This window comes from Heptranchias perlo, unplaced genomic scaffold, assembly GCF_035084215.1.
Source record: "Heptranchias perlo isolate sHepPer1 unplaced genomic scaffold, sHepPer1.hap1 HAP1_SCAFFOLD_113, whole genome shotgun sequence".
Taxonomy (NCBI): domain Eukaryota; kingdom Metazoa; phylum Chordata; class Chondrichthyes; order Hexanchiformes; family Hexanchidae; genus Heptranchias; species Heptranchias perlo.
The window spans coordinates 405,464-428,630 of NW_027138352.1; the positions used below are offsets into that span (position 1 = coordinate 405,464).

The window sequence follows — 23,167 nt, forward strand, 5'->3', positions numbered from 1 at the left end:
ATGTCTCACTGTGATCTGTTCACTGGCCTGTATACTAAGAGTGTCTCACAGTGATCTACTTAACTCCCTTTGTAATGAGAATGCCTCACGGTGATCTATACAACATCCTGTCCACTGAGAGTGTCACACAGTGATTTGTTTAACCCCCTGAGTATTGAGAATGTCTCACATTGATGTTTTTAACCCCTCATGTGTCGAGAATGTATCACAGTGATCTGTTTAACCCCTCGTGTACTGAGAATGTATTATGGTGTTCGGTTTAACCCCCTGTGTACCAAGAGTCGGTTACAGTGATCTGTTTAAAACCGCCTGCGCACAGTTATTGTTTTACACCCTGTGATTTTTTTTTAACCCCCTGTGTACTGAGAATGACCCACAGTGATTTGTTTAACCCTATGTGTACTCAAAGTGTCTCAATGTGATTGTTTTAAACCCCACTGCACTGAGAGTGTCTCACATTGATTTGTTTAACCCTCTGTGTACTGAGAATATCTCAGTTATTATTTTAACCCCCGTGTACTGAGAATGTCTCTGTGGTCTGTTTAACCCCCTGTGCACTGAGAGTGTGTCACTGTGATTTTTTTTAACCTCCTGTGTATTGAGAGTGTCTCACAATGATCTGTTTAACCCCGTGTGTACTGAGAGTATCTGACAGTGGTTTGTTTATACCCCAGTGTACTGGGAATGCCTCACTGCGATTTGTTTAACCCCCTGTGTACCGACAGTGTCTCAAAGTTCTTGTTTTACACCCTCTACACCAGATTGTCTCACATTGATTTGTTTAAACCCTGGTGAGCTGAGAATAACTCAGTGATTGCTTTAACTCACTGTGTACTGAGAGTATCTCACAGAGACATGTTTAACCCCTTGTGTACTGAGAGTGTCTCACAGTGATTTGTTTAACACCCTTTGTTCTGAAAATACCTCACAGTTATCTTTTTAACCCTGTGTGTTCTGAGAGTGTCTCACTGTGATTTGTTTTGCCCCCTGTGCACTGAGACTGTTTCAGCGATGTGTTTAACCTCATGTGTACTGAAAGGTTCTCACAGTGAACTGTTTTAACCCCCCGAGCGCTGAGTGATGAATGAGAGTTCACTTTCCTCAATCACTGTGCTATTTGAGTCAGATCAACCTGTCCTCCTACCTGCGAAGCATTGGCTGAAATTGCTGCTGGTGCTTTGAACCTTGACTCTCGCCCGTCTGTTAGCCGTCCTCTCAGCCTTTTCGTCCCCCCCCCCCCCGTTTAATGATTCCAACTCCTTCCCATAGCATTCTCCCAGCAGTTTGGCCGTGAGTTGGTATTTTCTTTCAGCGATTTATTATGAATTTAAATTGACTGTAGTGAGGCGCCATTGTCCCCGTTTGCTTCTGTGTCTGGTTTCAACAGCTGTGGGGGGGTGATTTTAACCCCCAAGAACGGGTGGGTTGGGGGCAGGCGGGAGTTGAAAATAATTGTTCTTTTGGGTCGCAACCTCAAAATTTTCGGACTCGGCATTCCCCAGCGGGAAGCCTGGACTGTTACACGCCGACGTTAAACCCGGAAATAAAGCCGGGTTGCGGTCGCGACCCAAAAAACAACTATTTTCAACTCCCGCCCGCCCCCAACCCACCCGTTTATGGGGTATGAAATCACCCCCCCTGGTCTCTCTTACAACCACAATAACAGCCCATGGCCTCGCCCCCCCCCCCCACCTCCCCTATCTCTGTAACCTCCTCCAGCCCGACAACCCTCCGAGGTCTCTGTGCTTCTCCAATTCTGGCCTCTTAGTGAATCCGTCACTTCCCTCACCCCACCATTGGCGGCCGTGCCTTCAGCTGCCTCGGCCCCAAGCTCTGGAATTCCCTCCCTGAACCTCTCCGCCTCTCTCTCCTCCTTTAAGACGCTCCTTTAAACCTACCTCTTTGTCCAAGCTTTTGGTCACCTGTCCTAATATCTCCTTATGTGGCTCGGTGTCAAATTTTGGTTGGTAATCGCTCCTGTGAAGCACCTTGGGACGTTTTACGACAGTAAAGGTGCTATATAAATGCAAGTTTTCATTGAAGCTGTCCCGTTGTCAGATTTACACCATGGGTGCTGATGAGGCCCGTTTGGAGATTCCCAATAGATTCTTGATTGTGTTAAAGTTTTGGCCAATCTCTCCTCCCAATGTGGAGAATGTTGGGCAGTCTCACGGTCGATTCCTCCACACCATTGTGTCACCCGTCAATGTGTTGGTCAGTTAGACTCTCCTGTGCCTCGCTGCGCATGGGATACCCCATTTCCTCCCCTGTTGTCTGACCAGAGCAGGGTATTGGGACTCCACTCAGAGTATCACCTCGACTTACACCCGGCGCATTGCAGTTCTCCACAGTTGATGTTTCCCTTGGCCTGTTTGATCCAATCCGGCCAATTACTGCCCCATCAGTCTACTCTCAATCATCAGCAAAGTGATGGAAGGTGTCATCGACAGTGCTATCAAGCGGCACTTACTCACCAATAACCTGCTCATCGATGCTCAGTTTGGGTTCCGCCAGGACCACTCGGCTCCAGACCTCATTACAGCCTTGGTCCAAACATGGACAAAAGAGCTGAATTCCAGAGGTGAGGTGAGAGTGACTGCCCTTGACATCAAGGCAGCATTTGACCGAGTGTGGCACCAAGGAGCCCTAGTAAAATTGAAGTCAATGGGAATCGGGAGGAAAACTCTCCAGTGGCTGGAGTCATACCTAGCACAAAGGAAGATGGTAGTGGTTGTTGGTGGCCAATCATCTCAGCCCCAGGACATTGCTGCAGGAGTTCCTCAGGGCAGTGTCCTAGGCCCAACCATCTTCAGCTGCTTCATCAATGACCTTCCCTCCATCATAAGGTCAGAAATGGGGATGTTCGCTGATGATTGCACAGTGTTCGGTTCCATTCGCAACCCCTCAGATAATGAAGCAGTCCGAACCCGCATGCAGCAAGACCTGGACAACATCCAGGCTTGGGCTCATAAGTGACAAGTAACATTCGCGCCAGACAAGTGCCAGGCAATGACCACCTCCAACAAGAGAGAGTCTAACCATCTCCCCTTGACATTCAACGGCATTACCATCACCGAATCCCCCACCATCAACATCCTGGGAGTCACCATTGACCAGAAACATAACTGGACCAGCCACATAAATACTGTGGCTACAAGAGCAGGTCAGAGGCTGGGTATTCTGCGGCGAGTGACTCACCTCCTGACTCCCCAAAGCCTTTCCACCATCTACAAGGCACAAGTCAGGAGTGTGATGGAATACTCTCCACTTGCCTGGATGAGTGCAGCTCCAACAACACTCAAGAAGCTCGACACCATCCAGGACAAAGCAGCCCGCTTGATTGGCACCCCATCCACCACCCTAAACGTTCACTCCCTTCACCAGTGGCGCACTGTGGCTGCAGTGTGTACCATCCACAGGATGCACTGCAGCAACTCACCAAGGCTTCTTCGACCACCTAGAAGGACGAGGGCAGCAAGCACATGGGAACAACACCACCTGCACGTTCCCCTCCAAGTCACACACCATCCCGACTTGGAAATATATCGCCGTTCCTTCATCGTCGCTGGGTCAAAATCCTGGAACTCCCTTCCTAACAGCACTGTGGGAGAACCGTCACCACACGGACTGCAGCGGTTCAAGAAGGCGGCTCACCACCACCTTCTCAAGGGCAATCAGGGATGGGCAATAAATGCCGACCTCGCCAGCGACGCCCACATCCCATGAACAAATAAAAAAAAACCAGACTCGCCTCACCTCTGGCTTGTTCCCATAACATTTGTACCTGGACAGGTCGTTAGCCTCAACCCTGCCCCCCCACCCATCCATCCCACCCTACCAGGAGGACGGTGCGCTGCCTTTAGAATGGCACCTCCCAGCCGACCTGTCTGGCTTGGGTTTGGGCCTACCGGGAGTTAAACTCCCGCCGGTGTAGCTCTCCCAATCAAGCAGCAGTGCCCAGGGAAGGACGGTGCCAAGGTCGATGAGTCCGTCTCTCACGTGGGAAGTCTAGTGAGGTTAGCCTGGGGTCACAGCAATGCCAAAAGCAAGGCCTAAAAATCTGTGCCTCCCATAAAAAGCATTCATTGCACGGAACTTGGAATTCACTTCCCTCAGTTTCACTTGCCAGAACCCTGAAGGCGCATCGAACTTGCCAAAATAGTTTGGCTTGGCAAACCGTACCCATAATTTCCTCACAAGTTGGAAGCTCGAGATGTTTTCGTTTAGCAGGCCTCTGGATCCACAAAAATTCACTGCATCCGTTGTAATTAATGGCATTAATTAACTGGGTTAGTTCACGCCTGATTAAATGCGTTCACCAATCTGGTTAATTCAATTATTTTTTTTCTCCGTGACCTCCAAGTGCTCCTTTCTTCCCAGCTCTGTTGTTTAATGTTGCTACTGTGCAATTGCTGCATTACTGCACGGGGACGTAATTGGGGTGACTGGTTTATTGATCCTGATCGGGTGTTCCCCTGGCAACCAACCCCGTCATTGAAATCCATCCTCGAATCCTAGATGTGTTCCGTGCTCCATTTGAGGCTGGGAACTCCTTTTATTCAAGTATGTTCATTGGAAGCTCTCAGGCATAAGAGCAAGCAGATAGGGACCTCGACAAATCACAACTTGTCTGGGCTGTGGTGGAATGAGACATGTATTTCTTGTCGCTGATACTTCTAGTCCTGGCAATCCCATTTGGGCCTGTTTTATAATCCCTTTTAATTGCTTACAGACATCAAATGTACTTGTGCTACTGTATATAGTTTCAATTTAATGAGTGTTTAATTTGTTACTAGTAATAGTATCCATTGTTGCCCATTTTCTTCCCCTGCAGCTATTAAGTTCACATGTAGCAACATTACTCAAATGATGTGTAGTATCAGTGATAAGAACCAAGTACTCAGTACCACACAGAGTATCGGTGTATGTACTCAGTATCACACACAGTATCGGTGTATGTACTCAGTATCACACACAGTATCGGTGTATGTACTCAGTATCACACACAGTATCGGTGTATGTACTCAGTATCACACACAGTATCGGTGTATGTACTCAGTATCACACACAGTATCAGTGTATGTACTCAGTATCACACAGAGTATCGGTGTATGTACTCAGTACCACACACAGTATCAGTGTATGTACTCAGTATCACACACAGTATCGGTGTATGTACTCAGTATCACACACAGTATCGGTGTATGTACTCAGTATCACACACAGTATCGGTGTATGTACTCAGTACCACACACAGTATCCGTGTATGTACTCAGTATCACACACAGTATCAGTGTATGTACTCAGTATCACACACAGTATCGGTGTATGTACTCAGTATCACACACAGTATCAGTGTATGTACTCAGTATCACACAGAGTATCGGTGTATGTACTCAGTACCACACACAGTATCAGTGTATGTACTCAGTATCACACACAGTATCGGTGTATGTACTCAGTATCACACACAGTATCAGTGTATGTACTCAGTATCACACACAGTATCGGTGTATGTACTCAGTACCACACACAGTATCCGTGTATGTACTCAGTATCACACACAGTATCAGTGTCTGTATTCAGTATCATACAGAGTATCGGTGTCTGTACTCAGTATCATACAGAGTATCGGTGTTTGTACTCAGTATTGTACAGAGTATCGGTGTATGTATTCAGTATCAAACAGAGTATCCTTGTCTATTTTGAGTTATAAGCTCTAACGGTATATATATCCAGCCTCACAGTATCTGTGTCCAGTATCTCAGAGTATCAGTGTTTGTATGCAGTAACGCACTGTATCATTATATCCAGTGTCACAGTATCTGTGTCCAGTATCTCAGTGAGTATCAGTGTTTGTATGCAGTAACGCACTGTATCTATCCATATCCAGTGTCACAGTATCTGTGTCCAGTATCTCAGTGAGAATCAGTGTTTGTATGCAGTAATGCACTGTATCATTATCGATATCCAGTGTCACAGAATCTGTATCCTGTATCACAGTGAGTAACACTGTTTGTATCAGAATATCAGTGTTGATATCCCGTATTACTAGAAATATCAAAATCTGTATCCACTATGAAATGGAATATCAATATCTGTATTAGCTATCTGTATCCTGTATCACATGAAGTATCAGTGTCAGTAACCTGTATCACGTACAGTATCAGTATCAGTATCCTGTATCACGTACAGTATCAGTATCCTGTATCACACACATGGTATCAGTGCCTGCATCCAATATTACAGTCCATATCCTGTATCACACAAAGTATCACTATCTGAATCCTGCATCGCACAGAGTATCACTATCTGTACCAATATCACATAGAGTAGCATTGTCTGTATCAATTATCACACAGAGTATCAGTCTCTGTATCCAATATTGCACAGAGTATCAGTCTATGTATCCAATATCACACAAAGTATCAGCCTCTGTATCTAATATTATATACGGTTTCAGTGCCTGTATCACGCAAATTATCAGTAGCTGTATCCAATATCACACAGTGTATCACTATCTGTATCCTGTATCACTTAGAGTAGCATTGTCTGTACCAAATATCACACATGGTATCAGTGCCTGTATCTAATATCACACAGAGTATCACTATTTGTTTCTAATATCACACAGAGTATCAGTCTCTGTATCCAATACCACACAGAATATCAGTGTTAGTATACAGTATCACACAGAGTATCAGTGTATAGACTTTCACATAGATTATCAGTGTCTGTATACAGTATCACACAGAGTATCAGTGTTAGTATCCAATATCACACAGAATATCAGTGTTGGTATCCAGTATCACAGAGTATCAGTGCTTACAGTATCACACAGAGTATCAGCATCTGTATACAGTATCACACAGAATGTCAGCATCTGTATACAGTATCACAGAGTGTCAGCATCTGTATACAGTATCACACAGAATGTCAGCATCTGTATACAGTACTACACAGAGTATCAGTGTATACAGTATCACACAGTACCAGTGTCTGTATACAGTATCACACAGAGTATCAGCGTCTGTATACAGTATTACACAGAGTACCAGTGTATACAGTATCACACAGAGTATCAGCATCTGTATACAGTATTACAGAGTATCAGTGTATACAGTATCACAAATATTATCACTATCTGTATCCTGTATCACATAGAGTAGCATTGTCTGTACCAAATATCACACATGGTATCAGTGCCTGTATCTAATATCACACAGAGTATCACTATCTGTTTCCAATATCACACAAAGTATCAGTCTCTGTATCCAATATTACACAGAATGTCAGTATATATATTCAATCTCATACAGAGTATCAGTCTCTGTATCCAATATCACACAGCATATCAGTGTAGGTATCCAGTATCACAGATTATCAGTGCTTAAAGTATCGCACAGAGTATCAGCATCTGTATACAGTATACAATATCATACAGAATATAAATGTTGGTATGGGATCACACAGTGTATTAGTGTCAGTGTCTGTATACAGTATCACACAGTGTATCAATTTCTGTATACAATATCAGTGTTAGTATCCAGTATCACACAGAATATCAGTGTTGGTATCCAGTATCACACAGAATATCAGTGTTGGTATCCAGTATTAAAGAATATCAGTGTATACAGTATCACACAGAGTATCAGCATCTGTATACAGTATCACACAGAGTATCAGCATCTGTATACAGTATCACACAGAGTATCAGCATCTGTATATAGTATCACATAGAGTGTCAGCATCTGTATACTGTATCACACAGAGTATCAGTGTATACCGTATGACACAGAGTATCAGTGTGTACGGTATCACACAGAGTATCAGTGTGTACGGTATCACACAGAGTATCAGTGTATACAGTATCACACAGAGTATCAGTGTATACAGTATCACACAGAGTATCAGTGTGTACGTTATCACACAGAGTATCAGTGTATACAGTATCACACAGAGTATCAGTGTATACAGTATCACACAGAGTATCAATGTATACAGTATCACACAGAGTATCAGTGTATACAGTATCACACAGAGTATCAGTGTGTACGGTATCACACAGAGTATCAGTGTGTACGGTATCACACAGAGTATCAGTGTGTACGGTATCACACAGAGTATCAGTGTGTACGGTATCACACAGAGTATCAGTGTGTACGGTATCACACAGAGTATCAGTGTGTACGGTATCACACAGAGTATCAGTGTATACGGTATCACACAGAGTATCAGTGTGTACGGTATCACACAGAGTATCAGTGTATACGGTATCACACAGAGTATCAGTGTGTACGGTATCACACAGAGTATCAGTGTGTACGGTATCACACAGAGTATCAGTGTATACGGTATCACACAGAGTATCAGTGTGTACGGTATCACACAGAGTATCAGTGTGTACGGTATCACACAGAGTATCAGTGTGTACGGTATCACACAGAGTATCAGTGTGTACGGTATCACACAGAGTATCAGTGTGTACGGTATCACACAGAGTATCAGTGTATACAGTATCACACAGAGTATCAGTGTGTACGGTATCACACAGAGTATCAGTGTATACGGTATCACACAGAGTATCAGTGTGTACGGTATCACACAGAGTATCAGTGTGTACGGTATCACACAGAGTATCAGTGTATACAGTATCACACAGAGTATCTACCAATAAATTAAAGAGTTGAAAGCAAATGAAAAAAACACACAGATCATTTTAATCCCCCGATGATTTTTGTCCCAGGTGGTTTGCTCGCAGCAGTTGTCCAGGAGATTAATCTTCAATTCCTGGAGACTCCAGGACAATCCTGGGGGGGGGGGGGGGGGGGGCTGGTGACCCTACTCTGGAGGTGGAGAGGAGCTGCAGGAATTTCACGGGCAGGAAATCGAGCGTATGAAGGGGAGCCAGGTGGACCTTACAACCACCCGGAGGGTAACAGATGTGGCGTGACCTTATGGGAGAAGGTCACCGAGAGGGCTAAATTGGGGTCGAGAGTCAACCTAGAGAGACGGTGGGAATGGTGGGATGGACAGATGTTCACCTTGCCTCCGATGCCCAACACCAGTTTTAGACCCCGGGGGTTAGAGGGATAGGTGGGGTCGATCTATGAGACAGGTCTGTTGGGCTGGAAGGCCTTCTGCTGAAAGTTGTTTTGTTCAGTTTGGTCGCAGCATTGAACGCCATCTTGTCTGTTCTCTCTGCAGCCGATCCTGTAGATGTTTTACAAGTGTTGCAGTTTAATACGTTACCTGAAGGAGTAAGGAAAACCACGGGCTTCTGTCCCAAAAGGAAATCCGTATCCAGTCCAGATGTGGCTTATAGAATATCCAAAAAGGCTCAAATCAGTGCCCCCACCAAACAGTTGTTTCCAGGTAAGAGGGGACGACGGGAGCATTGTGAGGGTGGGGGCGCGGGGGAGGAGCTCTACGGAGTGGGTAGAATTTGGGGGGGGGGGGGGGGGGGGGCAGGTAGCGGATATAGGGGAAGGCGGGAGCCGCGGAGTGTGGGGCAGGGGGGCTGCGAGGGCAGAGTATCGGGATGGGTAAGTGTGGAGTGTTACGGAAGGAGCGTTGCAGAGTGGGAGTGGAGGAGAGCGGCTTCAGAAAGGGTGTGAGTCCTCAGGTGGAGATTATGGGGGGTGGGGTGTTTGAGGGAGGAAGAATTTAGAGGTCGGGGGGTTGGATTATAGGGACCGAGGGGAGACAGTATTCACAGGTCGGGGGGTAGATTATAGGGTGGAGAGGGCTTTGGGGTATAAAATGTGGAAGAGGGCAATTGAAGGGATAGAATATTGGTGTGCCTGGGAGGGCTACAGTCGGGGAAGGGGCTCGAGGGGTGACTATGTGGGACGAGGGACGAGTCATTGGGCAGACTGTGCATTAGGGAGCTTGATGTGTTAGACACTGGGAGAGGGGGGGCTTGAACGGATAGCATGTGATACCAGCTGGTGATTGGAGGACCTGAGACCCACCAGCCGTTGATCACTGGCTATGTGTTGAATATGTTGGATTTGTTTAATTGGTGGGTCTTATAACCAGGCTCTGGTCACTGACCTTCTCCCCCTCCCCTCGTCTCTGGTCACTGACCTTCTCTCCCCCTCGTCTCGTCTCTGGTCACTGACCTTCTCTCCCTCCCCTCGTCTCTGTTCACTGACCTTCTCTCCCCCTCTCCTCGTCTCTGGTCACTGACCTTCTCTCCCCCTCCCCTTGTCTCTGGTCACTGACCTTCTCCCCCTCCCCTTGTCTCTGGTCACTGACCTTCTCTCCCCCTCTCCTCGTCTCTGGTCACTGACCTTCTCTCCCCATCCCCCGTGTCTCTGGTCACTGACCTTCTCTCCCTCCCCTCGTCTCTGGTCACTGACCTTCTCTCCCTCCCCTCATCTCTGGTCACTGACCTTCTCCCCCTCCCCTCGTCTCTGGTCACCAAGCTTCTTCCCCTCCCCTTGTCTCTGGTCACTGACCTTCTCCCCCTCCCCTTGTCTCTGGTCACTGACCTTCTCCCCCTCCCCTTGTCTCTGGTCACTGACCTTCTCTCCCACTCCCCTCGTCTCTGGTCTATGACCTTCTCTCCCCCTCCCCTCGTCTCTGGTCACTGACCTTCTCCCCCTCCCCTCGTCTCTGGTCACCAAGCTTCTTCCCCTCCCCTTGTCTCTGGTCACTGACCTTCTCCCCCTCCCCTTGTCTCTGGTCACTGACCTTCTCTCCCACTCCCCTCGTCTCTGGTCTATGACCTTCTCTCCCCCTCCCCTTGTCTCTGGTCACTGACCTACTCGCCCTCCCCTCGTCTCTGGTCACTGACCTTCTCTCCCACTCCCCTCATCTCTGGTCTCTGACCTTCTCTCCCCCTCCCCATGTCTCTGGTCACTGACCTTCTCCCTCTCCCCTTGTCTCTGGTCATTGACCTTCTCTCCCACTCCCCTCGTCTCTGGTCTATGACCTTCTCTCCCCCGCCCCTCGTCTCTGGTCACTGACCTTCTTGCCCTCCCCTCGTCTCTGGTCACTGACCTTCTCTCCCCCTCCCCTTGTCTCTGATCACTGATCTTCTCTCCCACTCCCATCGTCTCTGGTCACGGACCTTCTCTCCCACTCCCCTCGTCTCTGGTCACTGACCTTCTCCCCCTCCCCTCGTCTCTGGTCACTGACCTTCTCCCCCTCCCCTTGTCTCTGGTCACTGACCTTCCCCCCCTCCCCTTGTCTCTGGTCACTGACCTTCTCCCCCTCCCCTCGCCTCTGGTCACTGACCTTCTCTCCGTTCCCCTTGTCTCTGGTCACTGACCTTCTCCCCCTCCCCTCGTCTCTGGTCACTGACCACCTCCCTCTCCCCTCGTCTCTGGTCAATGACCTTCCCCCCTCCCCTCGTCTCTGGTCACTGACCACCTCCCTCTCCCCTCGTCTCTGGTCACTGACCTTCTCTCCCCATCCCCTCGTCTCTGGTCACTGACCTTCTCCCCCTCCCCTTGTCTCTGATCACTGACCTTCTCCCCCTCCCCCTCCCCCTCGTCTCTGGTCACTGACCACCTCCCTCTCCCCTCGTCTCTGGTCAATGACCTTCTCTCCGTTCCCCATGTCTCTGGTCACTGACCTTCTCTCCATTCCCCTTGTCTCTGGTCACTGACCTTCTCCCCCTCCCCTTGTCTCTGGTCACAGACCTTCTCCCCCTCCCCCTCCCCCTCGTCTCTGGTCACTGACCTTCTCTCCCCCTCCCCCTCGTCTCTGGTCTCTGACCTTCTCCCCCTCCCCCTTGTCTCTGGTCACTGACCTTCTCTCCCCCTCCCCTCGTCTCTGGTCACTGACCTTCTCTCCATTCCCCTTGTCTCTGATCACTGACCTTCCCCCCTCCCCTCGTCTCTGGTCACTGACCACCTCCCCATCCCTTCGTCTCTGGTCACTGACCTTCTCCCCCTCCCCTCGTCTCTGGTCACTGACCTTCTCTCCCCCTCCCCCTCGTCTCTGGTCACTGACCTTCTCCCCCTCCCCTTGTCTCTGGTCACTGACCTTCTCTCCCCCTCTCCTCGTCTCTGGTCACTGACCTTCTCCCCCTCCCCTTGTCTCTGGTCTCTGACCTTCTCTCCGTTCCCCTTGTCTCTGGTCACTGACCTTCTCCCCCTCCCCTCGTCTCTGGTCACTGACCACCTCCCTCTCCCCTCGTCTCTGGTCAAAGACCTTCCCCCCTCACCTCGTCTCTGGTCACTGACCACCTCCCTCTCCCCTCGTCTCTGGTCACTGACCTTCTCTCCCCATCCCCTCGTCTCTGGTCACTGACCTTCTCCCCCTCCCCTTGTCTCTGATCACTGACCTTCTCCCCCTCCCCCTCCCCCTCGTCTCTGGTCACTGACCACCTCCCTCTCCCCTCGTCTCTGGTCAATGACCTTCTCTCCGTTCCCCATGTCTCTGGTCACTGACCTTCTCTCCATTCCCCTTGTCTCTGGTCACTGACCTTCTCCCCCTCCCCTTGTCTCTGGTCACTGACCTTCTCCCCCTCCCCCTCCCCCTCGTCTCTGGTCACTGACCTTCTCTCCCCCTCCCCCTCGTCTCTGGTCTCTGACCTTCTCCCCCTCCCCCTTGTCTCTGGTCACTGACCTTCTCTCCCCCTCCCCTCATCTCTGGTCACTGACCTTCTCTCCATTCCCCTTGTCTCTGATCACTGACCTTCCCCCCTCCCCTCGTCTCTGGTCACTGACCACCTCCCCATCCCTTCGTCTCTGGTCACTGACCTTCTCCCCCTCCCCTCGTCTCTGGTCACTGACCTTCTCTCCCCCTCCCCCTCGTCTCTGGTCACTGACCTTCTCCCCCTCCCCTTGTCTCTGGTCACTGACCTTCTCTCCCCCTCCCCTCGTCTCTGGTCACTGACCTTCTCCCCCTCCCCTTGTCTCTGGTCTCTGACCTTCTCTCCGTTCCCCATGTCTCTGGTCACTGACCTTCTCCCCCTCCCCCTCGTCTCTGGTCACTGACCTTCTCTCCCCCTCCCCTCGTCTCTGGTCACTGACCTTCTCCCCCTCCCCTTGTCTCTGGTCTCTGACCTTCTCTCCGTTCCCCATGTCTCTGGTCACTGACCTTCTCCCCCTCCCCCTCGTCTCTGGTCACTGACCTTCCCCCCCTCCCCTTGTCCCTGGTCGTTGAGCGGCAGTGATGCCCGTTGTCTTTTCCCTCATCCCGCAGGAGCGCGTTTCCCCGAGGACTTCTCCATCATGGCATTGATAAGACCGAAAGCTGGAACCCAGGCTTTCCTGCTTTCCATCTACAGCGAGCAAGGCATGCAGCAGGTGGGCGTGGAGCTGGGTCGTTCGCCAGTCTTCCTGTACGAGGACCACAGCGGGAAACCCGCACCCGAGGACTACCCCATCTTCGCAGGCATCAATCTCTCAGATGGAAAGTTAGTACACGGGCCGTGACCAATGATCTGTGGATTTGCTTGTGTCTGTGTACGCCTGTGGGCATTTGTGTAGGTGTGTTTGTATGTTGACGTCTCGTGTGTGTGTGTGTGTGTGAATCTGTCGATGCATGTGTCCGTTCCCTCGCCACTTATTCCATTCCCCCTCCCTGGCTACTGTCTGAGGCTGACCCAGACTGGTTGCAGCCCATTTGACCCTGAGATGAGCTTCTGACCCCATATCCGCTCCATCACCAAGACCGCCTACTTCCACCTCCGTAACATCGCCCGTCTCCGCCCCTGCCTCAGCTCATCTGCTGCTGAAACCCTCATCCAAGCTTTTGCCAACTCTAGACTTGACTATTCCGATGCTCTCCTGGCCGGCCTCCCATCTTCCACCCTCCGTAAACTTGACCTCATCCAAAACTCCACTGTCTGTTTCCTAACTCCCATCACCCCTGGGCTCGCTGACCGACATTGGTTCCCGGTCCAGGAACGCCTCGATTTTAAAATTCTTATCCTCATGTTCAAATCCCTCCATGGCCTCGCCCCTCCCGATCTCTGTAACCTCCTCCAGCCCTACAACCCTCCGAGATCTCTGCATTCCTCCGACTCTGGCCTCTTGTTCACCCACAACTCCCTTCATCCCACCATTGGCGACCGGGCCCTCAGCCGTCTAGACCCTAATCTCTGGACATCCTTCCCAAAACCTCTTTGCCTCTCCACCTCTCTCTCCTTAAAACCTACCTCTTTGGCCAAGCATTTGATCTCCTGTCCTAATGGCTCTTTCTTTGTCTTGGTGTCAAATTGTGTTTAGTAACGCTCCTGTGAAATGCCTTGAGATGTTTTACAACGTTAAATACTCAATATAAACGCAAGTTGTCGTTTTGTACCTTTGTGTGTATCTGTTTGGATGGCTGTGTCTATCAGCCTGTGTGACTGTGTGTGTGTTTGTGTGTGTGCCTGTCCGCCTGTATCTGAATCCATCAGCGTGTATGTGTATCTGTGTATCGGTGTGTACACATGTGTGTGTGTATCTGACTTTGCCTGTATGTATGCATGTATATGAGTGTGTGCATATGTTTGTGTGAGAGTGTGTGTTTTCTGTGCACATCTGAGTGTTTTACTCTATTTATGTATGTGTGTCTCTGTGTGTACCTGTGTGTGTATGTTTGTGTACGTGCCTGTATACCTCTGTGTGTGGGAGTAGCGGTTGAAATCTTTGCATGTGCCTGTTGTGCAAATGCATCTATCCTTCTATGTGTACCTATCCTGTCTGTCTATGTACTTTTGTGTGCCTGTTTGTCTGTCTGTGTCAGTGTGTGTCTGGATATCTCTGTGAGTAGTTTAGTAACTGTGAGCAGTCTGCCTGTGTCTATGTCTGTCTGGTTCTGTGTCTGTGTATTTCTCTATGTTGGCCTACGTCTGTTTCTACCTCTGTGTATTTCTGTCTGTGTGTCTGTCTGTTTCTATGTCTGTGAATTTCTCTACATGTCTGTAATTCAGTTTCTGTGTCTGGAGTATTTCTCTACATGTCTGTCTGTTTGTCTGTATTTATGCCTGTGTATTTATCTATGTCTGTCTGTTTGTTTATATGTCTGTGTATTTCATTACATGTGTGTCTGCCTGTTTCTATATCTGTGTACTTCTCTATGTGTGTGTTTGTCTGTTTATGTGCCTGTGTATCTCTCTATGCTTATGTCTAACTGTTTCAATGTTGGTGTCTTCCACTGTGTCTCTCTGTCTGTTTCTGTGTCTGTGTATTTCTGTATGTGTGCGTATGTCTGTTTATAGGTCTGTATATTTCTGTGTGTGTCTGTCTGTCTGTGTCTACATCTATGTATTTCAGTATGTGTGTGCCTGTCTATTCCTATGTCTGTGTATTTCTGTACATGCATGTCTGTCTGTTACTATGTCAGTATTTCTTTACATGTGTGTCTGCCTGTATGTCTGTATTTCTCTACATGTGTGTTTGTCTGAGTCTATATGTCTGTGTATTTCTGTACTTGTGTCTGTCTGTCTCTATGTCTGTGTATTTCTCTGTCTCTGTCTGTTTCTATGTCTGTGTATTTCTCTAAGTGTGTGTCCGTCTGTTACTATGTCTATATTTCTGTGTGTGTATCTGTCTGGTTATAGGCCTGTGTATCTATCTACGTGTGTGTCCATCTGTTACTATGTCTGTGTCTTTCTCTACATGTGTGTCTGTCTGTTTCTATGTCTGTGTATTTCTGTACGTGTGTGTCTGTCTGTTTATAGGTCTGTGTATCTATCTATGTGTGTGTCTCTGTAGCTATGTCTGTGTATTTCTCTATGCGTGTGTATGTCTGTTTCTAGGCCTGTATATTTCTGTGTGTGTGTGTCTGTCTGTATCTATATCTATGTATTTCAGTATGAGTGTGCCTGTCTGTTTCTAGGTCTGTGTATTTCTGTACATGTGTGTCTGTCTGTTACTATGTCAGTATTTTTCTACGTGTGTGTCTGATTCTATATCCGTGTATTTCTGTACTTCTGTCTGTCTGTCTCTATGTCTGTGTATTTCTCTGTGTCCATCTGTCTGTTACTATGTCTGTGTATTTCTCTATATGTGTGTCTGTCTGTTACTATGTCTGTGTATTTCTGCGTGTGTGTCTGTTTGTTTATAGGCCTGTGTATCTATCTACGTGTGTCCCCGTCTGTTACTATGTCTGTGTATTTCTCTACATGTGTGTGTCTGTATCTATGTCTGTGTATTTCTCTACATGTGTGTCTCTGTATCTATGTCTGTGTATTTCTCTGTGTGTGTCTGTCTATTTCTATATCTGTGTATTTCTCCTTGTGTGTCTGTCTGTTTCTATGTCTGTGTATTTCTCTACATGTGTCTCTATCTGTATCTATGCCTATCTATCTCTCTGTGATTATGTTTGTTTCTTTCAATGTCTATGTCTTTTTTTTGTCTCTGTCTGTACCTAGGTCTGTGTATTTCTGTACCTATGTGCCTGTCTGTTGGTCTGTGTGTCTATTTACGTGTGTGTCTCTATATCTATATCTGTGTATTTCTCTATATGTGTGTATGTCTGCCTGTGTCTATATCTGTGTATTTCAGTACGTGTGTGTTTGTTTCTATGTCTGTGTATTTCAGTACGTGTGTGTTTGTTTCTATGTCTGTGTATTTCTCTACATGTCTACTTCGGTTTCTGTGTCTGGAGTATTTCTCTGTGCCTGACTGTTTCGATACCTGTGTATTTCTGTACTTGTGTCTGTCTGCCTCTATGTCTGTGTATTTCTGTGTGTGTGTGTGTCTGCCTCTATGTCTGTGTCTTTCTCTGTGTCTGTCTGTCTGTTTCTATGTCTGTATATTTCTCTGTGTCTGTCTGTCTGTTTCTATGTCTGTGTATTTCTCTACGTGTGTGTCCGTCTGGGAGGGAGTTGAAAATAGTTGTTTTTTTGGGTCGCAACTGCAAACTTTTCGGACTTTGCATTCCCAGCGGGAAGCCTGGACTTTTACTCGCCAACGTTAAACCCAGAAATAAAGCCGGGTTGCGGTCGCGACCCAAAAAATAACTATTTTCAACTCCCGCCCGCCCCCAACCCACCCATTCTTGGGGGTTAAAATCACCCCCATTGTCTGTGTATTTCTCTACACGTGGGTCGATCTGTTTCTATGCTTGTGTACTTCCTACATGTTTATCTGTCTCTTTCTATGTCTGTGTATTTCTCTATATGTGTGTTTATCTGTTTAAATGCCTGTGTAATTCCCTACATATGTTTCCCTCTATTTTTATATCTGTGTACTTCCCTACGTGTGTGTTGTCTGTTTCTTTGTCTGTGTATTTCTCTACTTGTGTCTCTATCTGTTTCTATGCCTGTCTATCTCTCCATGAACATGTCTGCTTGTTTCAGTGTCTGTGTCTTCCTCTGTGTCTCTCTGTTTGTTACTATGTCTGTGTATTTCTGTACGTGTGTTTCTGTCTATTTATAGGTCTGTGTATCCATCTACGTGTGTGTCCCTGTACCTATGCCTGCGTGTTTTTCTATGTGTGCGTATGTCTGTTTCTTTATCTGTGTATTTCTGTACGTGTGTGTCTGTGTGTTTCTATGTCTGTGTATTTCTCTACATGTTTGTCTGTTTCTATGTCTGTGTATTTCTGGTCTAGTGTGCCTGTCTCTTTCTATGTCTGTGTATTTCTCTTTTTGTGTGTCTCTCTCTGTTTCTATGCCTGTGTCTCTCTCTATGATTATGTCTGTCTGTTTCTATGTCTGTGTATTTCTCTATATTTGTGTCTGTCTGTTTATATGTTTATGTTTTTCTGTACGTGTGTGCCTGTCTGTTCATAGGTCTGTGTATTTCTCTGTGTGCATGTGTCTGTTTCTAGTTGTGTATATTTCTGTGTGTGTCTGTCTGTGTGTATATGTATGTATTTCAGTATGTGTGTGTGTGTGTCTGTTTCTATGTCTGCATTTCTGTAGATGTCTAGTTCAGTTTCTGTGTCTGGAGTATTTTTCTGAGTGTCTGTCTGTTTTGATATCTGTATATTTCTGTACTTGTATCAGTCTGTCTCTATGTCTGTGTATTTCTCTATGTCTATCTGTCTGTTTCTATGTCTTTGTATTTCTCTATGTGTGTGTCTGTCTGTTTCTATGTCTGTGTATTTCTCTACTTGTGTCTCTATCTGTATCTATGCCTATCTATCTCTCTGTGATTATGTCTGTTTCTTTCAATGTCTGTGTCTTTTTTTGTGTCTGTGTCTGTATCTAGGTCTGTGTATTTCTGTACCTGTGTGCCTGTCTGTTTATTGGTCTGTGTGTCTATTTACGTGTGTGTCTCTGTATCTAGGTCTGTGTATTTCTCTGTGTGTCTGTCTGTTTCCATGTCTGCGTATTTTGCTGCATCTGTCTGTCTGTTTCTATGTCTGTGTAGTTCTCTACACGTGTGTCTGTCTGTTTTTATGTCTGTATATTTCTGTACATCGGTCTGTCTGTTTCTATGTATGTATATTTCTCCACATGTGTGTCTGTCTGTTTATATGCTTGTGTACTTCCTACATGTGTGTCTGTCTGTTTATATGTCTGTGTACTTCATGACATGTGTACCTGTATGTTTCTATGCCTGTATTTCTCTACTTGTGTCTCTCTCTGTTTCTATGCCTGTGTATCTCTCTATGATGTCTCTCTGTCTGTTTCTATGTCTGTGTATTTCTCTACATGTGTATCTGTCTGTTTCTATATTTGTTCATTTCCATACGTGTGTTTCTGTTTATTTCTATGTCTGTATATGTCTCTACCTGTGTTTCTGTCTGTTTCTATACCTGTGTATTTCTCTATGTTTATGTCTGTCTGTTTCTATGCCTGTGTATTTCAGTATGTGTGTGCCTGTCTATATCAAGGTCTATGTATTTCTCTACGTGTGTGTCTGTCTGTTTCTAGGTCTGTGTATCTATCTACGTGTGTGTCTCTGTATCTGTGTACTTCTCTATGTGTGCATGTGTCTGTTTCTAGGTGTATATATTTCTCTGTGTGTGTCTGTCTGTGTGTACATCCATTTATTTCAGTATGTGTATGTCTCTTCTTTTCTATGTGTATTTCTAAACATGTCTAGTTCAATTTCTGTGTCTGGAGTATTTCTCTGCGTTTCTGTCTGTTTTGAAACCTGTGTATTTCTGTACTTGTATCAGTCTATCTCTATGTCTGTGTATTTTCCGTATCTGTCTGTCTCTTCCTATATCTGTGTATTTCTCTACATGTGTGTCTGACTGTTACTATGTCTGTGTACCTCTCTATGATTACGTCTTTTTCTTCATTGTGTCCTTTTCTGCATCTCTCTGTCTGTTTCTAGGTCTGTGTATTTCTGTACCTGTGTGTCTGTCTGTTTATAGGTTTGTGTATCTATCTACCTGTGTGTCTGTATGTTTGTATTTCTCTATGTGTGTGTATGTCTGTCTGTGTCTGTATCTGTGTACTTTATGACGTGTGTGTTTGTCTGTTTCTATGTCTGTGTATTTCTGTACTTGTGTGCCTGTCTCTTTCTAAGCCTGTGCACTTCTCTACTTGTGTCTCTCTCAGTTTCTATGCCTGTGTATCTCCCTAGGATATCTGTCTGTTTTAATGTCTGTGTCTTTCTCTGTGTCTCTGTCTGTTTCATTGTCTGTGTATTTCTCTATATTTGTGTCTGTCTGTTTATATGTCTTTGTATTTCAGTATGTGTGTGCCTGTCTATATCACGGTCGATGTATTTCTGTACGTGTGTGTCTGTCTGTTTATAGTCTGTGTATCTATCTACATATGTGCCTGTCTGTTTATAGGTCTGTGTATTTCTGTACTTGTGTCTCTGTCTGTATCTATGCCTGTGTTCCTCTTTATGATTATGTCTTTTTTTTTCAATGCCTGTGTCTTTTTCTGTTTCTTGGTCCGTGTATTTCTCTACATGTATGCCTGTCTGTGTTTAGGTGTGTGTATCTATCTACGTGTGTGTCTCTGTATCTATGTCTGTGTATTTCTCTATGTGTGCGTATGTCTGTCTATGTCTATATCTGTGTATTTCAGTATGTGTGTGTGTGTGTCTGTTTCTATGTCTGTGTATTTCTCTGGGTATCTGTCTGTTTTGATATTTCTGTACTTGTGTCTGTCTGCCTCTATGTCTGTGTATTTCTCTGTGTCTGTCTATCTGTTTCTATGTCTGTGTATTTCTCTGTGTCTGTCTATCTGTTTCTATGTCTGTGTATTTCTCTGTGTCTGTCTATCTGTTACTATGTCTGTGTATTTCTCTGTGTCTGTCTATCTGTTACTATGTCTGTGTATTTCTCTACATCTGTCTGTCTGTTTCTATGTATTTATATTTCTCTATGTGTGTCTGTCTGTTTCTACGTTTGTGTATTTCCGTACTTATATCTCTGTCTGCTTCTGTGCCTGTGTATCTCTCCATGATTATGTCTGCCTGTTTCAATGTCTGTGTCTTTCTCTGTGTTTCTATGTCTGTTTATATGCCTGAGTATTTCTGTACGTGTGTGTCTGTCTGTTTCTATATCTGTGTATTTCATTACGTGTATGTCTGTCTGTTTGAATGTCTGTGTATCTCTCTATAGGAGTGTCTGTCTGTTTCTATGTCTCTGTATTTCTCTGTGTGTGTCTATTTTTATGTTTGTGTATTTCTCTACATCTGTCCGTCTGTTTCTTTATCTGTGTATTTCTCCATGTGTATCTGTCTGTTTCTATATTTGTTCATTTCCATACGTGTGTTTCTGTTTATTTCTATGTCTGTATATGTCTCTACCTGTGTTTCTGTCTGTTTCTGTGTCTGTGTATTTCTCCATGTTTATGTCTCTCTGTTTCTATGTCTGTGTCTTTCTCTGTTCCTCTCTGTCTGTTTCTATGTCTGTATTTCTCTAGGTATCTGTCTCTCAGTTTCTGTGTCGGTGTATTTCTGTACATGTGTGTCTGTCTGTTACTATATCTGTCTATTTCTTTACATGTGACTGACTCTTGGTGTCTGTGTACCTGTCTACATTTACGTCTGTCTGTTTCTACATCTATGTATTTCTCTACATGTCTGTCTGTTTCAATGATTGTGTATTTCTGTACGTCTCTCTGTATCTATTTCGATGTCTGTGTATTGCCATACGGATGTGTCTGTTCTGTTTCTATGTCTGTTTATTTCTCTATGTTTATGTCCATCTGTGTATTTCTCTGTGCCTATGTCTGTGTATTTCACTATGTATCTGTCTGCCTGTTTCTACATCTGGGTATTTCTCTACATGTCAGCCTGTCTCTTTCTATGTCTGTGTAATTCTGTACGTGCGTGTCTGCCTGTTTCTGTGTTTGGGTATTTCACTATGTGTCTGTCCAGCTGTTTTTATGTCTGTGTATTTCTGTACGTCTTTTTCTACATCTGTCTATTTCTCTACAAGTGTGTCTGACTCTTTGTGTCTGTGTATCTCTCTAAGTGTATGTCTCTCTGTTTCTCCACATGTGTGTCTGTCTGTTTCTTTGTCTGTGTTTCTTTATGTGTGTGTCTGTCTGTTTCTAAGTCTGTGCCTTTTTCTATGTGTGCGTCTGTCTGTTTTTTATGTCTATGTTTCTCTTCGTGTGTGTCTGTCTGTTTCTTTGTCTGTGTTTCTTTATGTTTGTGTCTGCCTGTTTCTATGTCTGCGTATTTCTGTACATATGTCTGTCCATTTCGGTGCCTATGAATTTCTGTACATGTGTCTGTCAGTTTCTACGTCTGTGTATTTCTCTATGTATCTGTCTCTCTGTTTCTATGTCTATGTATCTCTGCATGTGTGTGTCTGTCTGATTCTATGTCTGTGTATTTCTGTACATGCGTGTCTGTCTGATAAGACGTTAGTACAATTCTATAATTGAACGTATGTCTGCTTCTACATCTGTGAATTTCTCTACGTGTGTGTCTGCCTGTTTCTATATGTGTATGTTATCTTATGTGTGGTGTCTGACTGTTTCTGTGTCTCTATATTTCTGTACATTTGTGCCTGTATCTATGTCTGTAGATTTCTGTACGTGTGTGTCTATCTGTTACTACATCTGTCTATTTCTGTACCTGCGTGTCTGTCTGTTGGTATCTGTGTACACCTCTATATTTATGTCTGTCTGTTTCTATGTCTGTCTATTTCTCTACGTAGCTCTCTGCCTGTTTCTGTGTATTGCAGTACACATGTGTCAGTTTGTTTCTATGTCTGTGTATTTCTCAAGGTGTGTCTGTCTGTTTCTATGTCTGTGTATTTCTCAAGGTGTGTCTGTCTGTTTCTATGTCTGTGTATTTCTCAAGGTGTGTCTGTCTGTTTCTATGTCTGTGTGTTTCTCAAGGTGTGTCTGTCTGTTTCTATGTCTGTGTATTTCTCAAGGTGTGTCAGTTTGTTTCTATATCTGTGTATTTCTCTACATGTGTCTGTCTGTGTATTTCTCTGTTTCTATGTCTTTACTTCAGTACTTGCATGTCTGTCTGTTGCGATGTTTGTGTATTTCTGTACGTGTGTGTCTGTCTGTTTATATGTCTGTGTATTTCTCCACATGTGTGTCTTTCTGTTGGTGCTTGTGCATCTCTCTACATGTACGTCTGTCTGTTTCTATGTCTGTATAATTCTCTACTGTCTGTTTCTATGTCTGTTTATTCCCCTACGTGTGTCTGTCTGTTTCTATCTTGCATATTCCTGTACGTGTGCATATATCTGTTACTATGCGTGTATTTTTTACATGTGTGGTCTTTCTGTTTCTAGGGGGATGATTTTAACTCCCAAGAACGGGTGGGTTGGGGGCGGGTGGGAGTTGAGAATAATTGTTTTTTTGAGTCGCAACTGCAAAATTTTCGGACTTTGCATTCCCAGTGGGAAGCCTGTACTTTTACACACCCAAGTTACACCCGGAAATAAAGCCGGGTTGGGGTCACGACCCAAAAAACAACTCTTTTCAACTCCCACCCAACCCCAACCCACCCGTTCTTGGGGGTTAAAATCACCCCCTATGTCTGTGTTTCTCTACGTGTTTGTGTCTGTTTCTATTTATATGTTTTTCCCTACGTATGTCTGTCTCTTTCTATGTCTGTGTATTTCTCCACGTGTCTGTCTGTCTTTTTCTATATCTGTGTATTTATCTACGTGTGTGTCTGTGTGCTTCGATGTCTGTGTCTTTCTCTCTGTGTGTCTGTCTGTTTCAGAGTTTGTGCATGTCTCTACGTATGTCTGTCTGTTTCTATGTCTGTGTATTTCTCTACGTGTGTGTGTCTATTTCTGTCTGTGTATTTCTCTACGTGTCTGTCTGTCTTCTTCTATATCTGTGTATTTCTCTACGTGTCTGTCTGTCTTTTTCTAC

The 23,167-nt window shown here is 45.5% G+C and overlaps 1 protein-coding gene across 1 annotated transcript in view; it reads left to right on the forward strand.

The window, feature by feature from the left end:
• Positions 1-23,167, forward strand: part of LOC137307843 (collagen alpha-1(V) chain-like) — a 522,869-nt gene that overhangs the window by 141,630 nt on the left and 358,072 nt on the right. The window contains exons 2-3 of the mRNA XM_067976930.1: positions 9,208-9,375; positions 13,162-13,375. Of these exons, the coding sequence (XP_067833031.1) occupies positions 9,208-9,375; positions 13,162-13,375 (382 nt within the window). The remainder of the gene's footprint in view (positions 1-9,207; positions 9,376-13,161; positions 13,376-23,167) is intronic.